The following is a 7,839-nucleotide window of genomic DNA, read 5'->3' as shown; positions in this document are numbered from 1 at the left end:
TAGTACTATGTCCAATTTTCTGAGGAACCACCAGACTGATTTCCAGAGTGGTTGTACAAGCTTGCAATCCCACCAGCAATGGAGGAGTGTTCCTATTTAAGCATTACTTTTTTAATGATTTGTTTTATGTATACGAATGTTTTGCTATCTGTGGAAGTCAGAAGAGGGCGTTAGATCCCCAGTAGTTACTTATGCTGTAAGCCGGCACATGGGTGCTGTGAACCCAAGCCTTCTACAAGAGCAGCAGGTGCTCTTAATTGCCAATGGCAGTTTAAGTGATTTTTACTTACTTTTACAGTCTAACGTGCATACACTCTATCTTGATCATATCCTTTCCCTAGCCACGCTCACATTTCCTTTGCATCCCCCCAACATATTTGCCACGTACCTCCTTCTCCTCCCTATCTCTGTCATCATCATCATTAATCATCATAACCACCACCATCATCACTGTTGTCATCATCATCATCATCTCCTCCTCTAAATAACCCACCAATTTCAAGTACCATTGCCTGGTACTAAGCATGGGCAACCGACTGGCGGCCATACTCCTGAGGAAAAATGATTCTCCTTTCCAGCGTGGTTTTCTCTTATTTCTCCCTGTCTTAACCCCTATCTAGGCCTCCTTACTTTCTCATCCTCTTAATCTATAACTGGTCTTCAGTTAAATACATTGTTCTGACCATACTAGATTAAGCCTTGTAGAGCCCTAAATGTTTTCTCTGTTGCATAACTCATTATTTTCTTTGGACCTAATGCTTTCTTGAATATTCTTCATTAGTTCTGTTTATCATTACATACTGAACATTAACATCTCTGTTAAGCACTTAAGAGTTCTCTTCCATTACTCGCTCTAGCTGTATGACTTGGGTAATGCCCCTCTTAGCCCAGCCCTCCAGTTCGCTGTCCTCTTGTCCTCTGCTTGTCAGTCTGTAGCTACAGTTACATTGTCCTGGCATGGAGTTACATTTCCTGGCATTCAGGGAAAGGCTGCCTGGCCTAACAGCTTTTTGAGAAAATAACTTTCACCATCTTGCTTGAGTGATAGTTTGGGAATCACCTGTAGGAATTTGGAAGGCTTTGGTCACTGTCTTCTAGCTTTCGGTGGTGGGGACAAATCTAGAGTTGTGACTCGTTAATTCCTGTGTTGTCTAGTCACTGGCAGTGTTCCGGATGAAGTTACAATGGGGAGGAACCTAAATAACAGGGACTCAAATTGCAGTATTCTTCCCATATGAAAGTTCAGTCAGGTAAGTCTAGGACAGGAGACACACACCTGGGGATTTTGTCTTGTTCTGAGTGTGACTCAGACTATATCATCTGGTATGAGAACCAGAAAATTCTGGAATCATGTTAGAGGAAGCAAAAAAGGTACAAGAACAGTATCCTGTCTCTTAGGAGATACCTGAAGTTCTCACAGGATACTCGTGTCTGTCCCCTTGGCTAGAACACTCACCTGACCATACTTGCTAAAGGGCAGCTGGGAGGTGGACCTTTGTGTTTAGGTAGCACACGTTCAGCTGAAAATGCTACCAGCAATGTGAGCATCTTTCCTTGACATATAAGTCACAAGACTTTACCTGCTTACCTTCTGGCTTCAAATCTGGATGAGTTTTGTTACTGTATACTAGATTATCATTAAGGTTTAGTGAAGAACTCAGCATAGCCTAGCTATACTCTCTGCTCAGGGCGATCGATATGAGACTGACTTCAATGTGTTAACCGGACTCTTCTCTCCTGAGGCTTAGAGCCACTTGGAAGCTCATTTGGGTTGTTGGCAGAGCTCATTGAAGTCACAAGACTGGGGTCCCAGCTTGTTGAATTGTTTAAAGTTTATATAGGCCACATTCAGGCTTAGCTCCATGGAGACAGCTTTTCCAGGAAGTATCTGGCTCCCTCCTCCAACCTCTTTTGAGTCATACTGTATCCTAGGCTGGCCTGGAACTTCCTCTGTACTCAGGATGCCTGGCTTTCCAGCCCCTTCCAGAGGACTGAGTCAAGAGGTTTTGTCCACACAGCCCAGTCTCCACTTACTAAAGTCAGTTGTGCTGGTTCTCATGACCCAATTACAGAAGTAAACTCAATCATGTGTCCAGTCTAACTTGAGTAGAACTTGGCTCTTGATTGTCATTATGGCATGAACTTTGTTGAATTTACACAATACACAAGGCTACACTTTTGCACCCGTTTAAGCTGTTTTCTTGCAAATATGAAACACATTTATTAATGTCTTGCTCAGGTACCGTATCTTTAAACAGAGCTTGGATAGTAGTTCATACCTCCCAGAGTTTTGTGAATGTTTAAATTAGTGAATGCAGGTAATGAACATGAGCTCCAGAAGTGGACTTAAAGCTGATTGTTCTTCCAATTGTAACTCTGTTGTAGATATTTCATTTTAAGTAGTGGATGAATTCATAAAATTACATAATAAAGTGAAAGCATAAAGTCCAATGTGAAGCTCTACAATTTCCACATGCCTATTCTAATTGTATAAAAATTCATTGAGTTTTATAGCCTTTGGGTCTGGTTAATTCGTGTGTGTGTGTGTGTGTGTGTGTGTGTTTAAATTTACAACCTAGTTTATAATAGAGTTTTAAAAAATCAACATGATAATATGTTTAGCAGCATCATTTATAACAGACATAAAAAGAAACCCCTAAATATTCATCAGTTTCTAACAGTTAAGCAAGGTGTGGCTTACCAGCAGGCATTGGAAAGTCTCTCAGCTACAGAGGAATGATGTATTGGTGCACACCCAAGCATAACATATGGCCAAGCACTGTATGTTTCTTTCATTGAAATGTTCAGGAGTCGTGTCCATAGAGACTAAATGTAGATGAGTGGTTGCTAGGGGTTGGCGCCCTTTCCAGTGTGGTTCTCTGTGCCATCAGTTAGCTGCGTTCTCTAGCAGAGTGCCTAACAGACACTCTCCCATCTCTAGCTGGGACGGCGCTGGTGGTTGTTAAGTCTCAGGGTTTCTATTTTCATGTTTTGCAGACTGACAAGCTGAGCCCGTCTCTGGGAGGGGTCAGCATGGTCTGGGCTGCTGCTTCTCTGGCTGCTTAGATGGTTCTTCCCTTAGAGGCCTTTCTCCGTGCTTTTCTTAGCATTCTCTTTTCTCTGGAAATGTTCCACCTCAACCAACCAGTCTGCTCCTCTGGCTTCATTTCATCTCCCTAGAGGATTATTTTAGAACCTGTGATTCTGCCCCATGCTTTTCTTAAGGCATCCAGGTCCTCCTGTGAGCTGCCTTGCTGCTTCAGATCCCTGATGTCTGTATCTATAGAGGGACTCCCCGTGTGCCACACTGAAGCCCAGTGCAGTCTCTGCATTAGTGCCCAGTGACCATGGGCTCTTCTTGCCTTCTGTACCGAGGAGCAGGAATGTACTCATTGCTTTTTATCTAAGCTTCATCCTGGCCTTTTAGAGGTTCCACTTTGACCTTTAGACTGGGGTTGTCCCATTGAGCATCAGGATCTTCGTTCCAGTTTTTGTCAGAACCTTGTCTTTGCGAGGGTTTTGCAGCACCTCCTCCAACCCCTAATGCTAAGGTCCCTCTGCTACAGGGTAGGTTCTCATTCTCCCTTCAGTATTTGGTATCTAGAAATGTTTTCTCTGTAGGGCCTCTTACAGTGTTGAATACATGAGGAAAGCCAATAATTAATAAGAATTTGGGGAGGTACTGAAAGGTTCTCGGGGAGGGAAATGTAAGTGCAATTGGTGTTTCTTCAGTCACCAGGGATACCTGAGGACTAGAGGAAGAATTCCAGATCTTGAGGCACGAGGAAGATGATGAATTGTCTTATATCTGCCATGTTACTGAGAACAGCACAGTCCGGCTTACAGAAAGCTCTCAACTGTAAGGAGCGTTACTCTGCAATGCCCCCCCAAACACGAGACACTTCTGTATACTGAGATGAGATGTTGAAATAGTCCCTGACTTGTCTCTCTGGGTGGCTCGGTGATGTTAGGGCGTACATGCAGACACCAGTCCCTGAGGGAGCCTTCTGGAGTTCTGATTTTGACTCTAGATAACACATCTGTAGTTTGATACTAATTCTTTTTTCAGAGTTTGCTTTCTACACCTGGAGGTGACTAAGTAGACTTGGAGCCCTGATTTAGGAAGTCTGGGGTAGGGGAGGCTCAGATTGTTCAAATGCTACCTCATTCATTTTATTTATTTATTTTAAAAATGGTCTATTTTGGTTTGGAGAGAAGATGTCAGTATGTAGCTCAGGTTGGTCTTGAACTCATCCTGATCCTTTTTCTTCACCCTCCTCAGTGTTGGGTTTACAGGTATACGCTGCTATACTCTCCTCTTTGCATTTTGAAATTGGCATTTTCGTGTGAGTTATAAAGTTCTTTGTATGTTCTATATACAAGACTCTTACCAAATACATGATTTGTAATTTTTTTTTTTTCTGAGACAGGGTTTCTCTGTGTAGCCCTGGCTGTCCTGGAACTTAACTTTGTAAACCAGGATGGCTTTGAACTTAGAACTCTGCTTGCCTTTGCTCCCCAAATGCTGGGATTAAAGGTGTATGTCACCACTACCACAATTTTGTTAAATCGTTTTTAACAGGCTCTGGGCTCTTCATTTTCTCACATGAAATATTTTCATGAACCATTACCTCTAAAATGACACAAAATACTGGTGTCCTTAAAAAACTTCCTTTACTAGAACACTGCTGCTTTTCCTAACGGCTCCCCTGTGTGTCTGCTATGGCCTTATCTCCTGGAAAAGGCAAGGGAAGCGAATTGTTTGCCGTCAGCCTCGGCTGCATAGGAAGGCCCAAGCTTACCTGGAGGAACTCCGCCTGGAAAGAACTAGGCTGAAATGTTTGAGGTTGTCATATAGTATCTAAGATAGTAGATGTATTTTTGTTATAGTTTAAACAGTATTTAAGTATTTCTACTATGTAAATACTGAAAAATAATGTAGGAGATTTTATGGCCTTAAAGGAAGGAGGAAAAGTATGACGCAACCTGACAGGACCTACCTCACTCCACGTATTTCCGGGTGAATGTGGCCATCCTCCCTTGGAGTGGGGGCCCTAGGGTGTGGCCATATGTCTGTTGTCTGGGTCCTCCATGTCACTGCTGGAGGTTGTGTGGTGTCCCAGTGCTGCTGGACTTACGCCTTACTCCATTTCTAGTCATTTGGAAGTTCCAAAAATTAACCACACAGAGTAAACACTAGTAGTATTTATTTACTTTGCTGAATATTGATTTCAGGAAATTGTTTCAGTATAAACTTCTTCCAGTGTGATTTGTCCCATCAATCTGTCCACTTTAGAAAATATTTAAAATATTAAAATTACTTTATGAAAATGAAAGTTCAAGAAATTCTTATTCCATCAGGCCTTATAAAACCGAATGAATATACTGAATTCTCTCTAAACTGTGATTTTTGTTTGCTTACATAACTAGTTTATCATGCATTATTTTAATAAAATAACTGTATAATTTATTTTTAAGGTTTTTTTTGTTGTTGTTGTTGTTGTTGTTGTTGTTGGTTTGTTTTTTGAGGCAGGGTTTCTCTGTGTAGCCCTAATTGTCCTGGAACTCACTCTGTAGACCAGGCTGGCCTTGAACTCAGAAATCCTCCTACCTCTGCCTCCCAAGTGCAGGGATTAAAGGCATGCACCACCACTGCCCGGCTTTTAAAGGTTCTTTTAGACTTACTTCTTCTCATGTTGTGTGTGTGAATGTTTTACTGGCATGTGTTAATGTATACCACGTTCATGCCTGTTGGAGCAGGGATTAAAGATGGTTGTGAGCCGTCCTATAGATGTTGGGAAGTGAAGCTGGCTCCTTTCCATAAGCAACAAGCGCTCTTAACTGCTGAACTGTCTCTTTAGGCCCTAGATAATTTACTTTTAAAAGTCAGCTAAAGAAATTGGCTATATATTAATTGTGGGTTGGGAATTGTTTAAACAACTATAAGTTATTATCAAAATTTTTGTAGGCATAATTGATTTTTTAAAATTTATTTATTTTATATTTATGAGGATACTGTAGCTGTACATATGATTGTGAGCCATCATGCAGTTGCTGGGAATTGAACTCAGGTCCTCTGGAAGAGCAGTCAGTACTCTTACCCACTGAGCCATCTCTCCAGCGGCATAATTGGTTTGATATGAAGATTATTACATATTTTTTCTATTTTAGAAATTATAGCAATCACTAATTTGAAAATGGATTGTCATATAATAAAGTTATAGCTTAACAACAACTGAAATAATTTCTCTGTTTATTTAGGAGCTGGTCTTGCTTCTTTTAGAATACAATGCTGACAGTACAGTTGTAAATGGAAGTGGACAGACAGCAAAAGAAGCCACCCATGACAAAGAAATCAGATACATGCTTGAAGGTAAGCATAGCGTCTTGTTTTATTATTGCTAAGGCCATAGGTACATCAACACGGCTTTGTAGCACCGGTGTAGATGACCGCAAGCCTTCTGTTGCTGAGTCATTACAAAGCCATTGCTTATGTGTCATTTTGTTCCCTCACTCTGGTAGCTACTTGTTGCTGTGGCATCATAGCTGACAGAAGCCACCTAACAAAGGAAAGCTGCTTTGCTCACAATGTGAAGGTGATAAAATCCACCATGGCAGGGAGGCATGTCTGTGGCCCCATGGTGCTGCGAGCATGTGAGGGGTATTGTTCTTTCCTGTGGAGGAACAGGAAGCAGAGAGGGGGCCAGAGTGGGGCTGCTTATGAAACTCAAGGCCCATTACAACTACCCACTTTCCTCTGTGAGGTCCTACCTCAAAGGTTCCACGGCTCGCCTAACACACAGCCAGCAGCTGGGTACCAAATGTTCAGATACGAGAGACTGGGGGAACATTTCATATCCAAGCTGGAGCACTCACTTTATGACTATTAAAATCTTCACTTATAAAAGAATATAGCAGGCTAAAAGTATGTTTTCAGTGCATGACAAGATGAGGGATAGAGAATTCAGACACAAGGCGATGTGGCTTAGATAAGCTGCTGCAGCATGGTGAGGAGAGTACCCAGGAGGAGGGGGAGATGCTGCGGAGATGCTGCTGAGCTGGAGCTGGGTGTCAGTCATCCCATACAGCAGCTTTCTGTCTCGCTTCGGCTTCCACAGGGCCTCACTGTGCTATAATACCAACACTCATTGCTTGATGGATCAGTTTAATTGCTATGGACACCAGAGATTTAATTGCATTTAAGAAGATATATGAGCCTTGAGTAGTACAGAGCAATTACTCCACTGCAGTTTAAAACAAAACCACTTCTGTGCTTAGGTAATAGGATTAGGCTTTGATAGTCCAGGCTTTGCTGTAAGGCTAGATAGACCAGGTAATTTCTACTTTGCACATAAGATCTGAAAATTATAGCTGTGCCTTCACACACATCCTGTTCCTCCTTCTTGCAATTCAGAGAAGGGTGATACAACTTTGTATTTAAGGGCGTTAACTTTGTAACTGTAATTATTAGTATTTTTATTCATGTGAAATCTACAGTCTTGCTTGTAACAGTTTTCTAATCAATTGAAATCTTCTTGCTTATTCTGTAGTTACAAAAATAGCAACTGTTTGTCCGGCACCTATGTTAGCGAATTGTTATCAACACATACTGCATGAATCGGTGGGTCTGGAGTGACCTTCCCCTGCACTGGTCACATTCAGCTGCCTTATTCTAGCTGGTCTTCGAGGGTGACATTTGTCCCAGATCTTTTTTTTTTAAAGATTTATTTATTTACTATGTGTAAGTACACTGTAGCTGTCTTCAGACACTCCAGAAGAGGGCGTCAGATCTTGTTACGGATGGTTATGAGCCACCATGTGGTTGCTGGGATTTGAACT

The 7,839-nt window shown here is 41.8% G+C and overlaps 1 protein-coding gene across 2 annotated transcripts in view; it reads left to right on the top strand.

The window, feature by feature from the left end:
* Osbpl1a (oxysterol binding protein like 1A) overlaps positions 1–7,839 on the top strand; it is a 187,612-nt gene that overhangs the window by 22,427 nt on the left and 157,346 nt on the right. For both annotated transcript variants that reach the window (XM_021215014.2, XM_029546728.1), the window contains exon 5: positions 6,262–6,373. In XM_021215014.2, coding sequence (XP_021070673.1) covers positions 6,262–6,373 — 112 coding nt within the window. The remainder of the gene's footprint in view (positions 1–6,261; positions 6,374–7,839) is intronic.

The sequence above is a fragment of the Mus pahari genome, chromosome 15 (assembly GCF_900095145.1).
Source record: "Mus pahari chromosome 15, PAHARI_EIJ_v1.1, whole genome shotgun sequence".
Classification (NCBI taxonomy): domain Eukaryota; kingdom Metazoa; phylum Chordata; class Mammalia; order Rodentia; family Muridae; genus Mus; species Mus pahari.
Note: the sequence above shows the minus strand (reverse complement) of the source record. Positions and strands in the feature narration are given on the sequence as shown.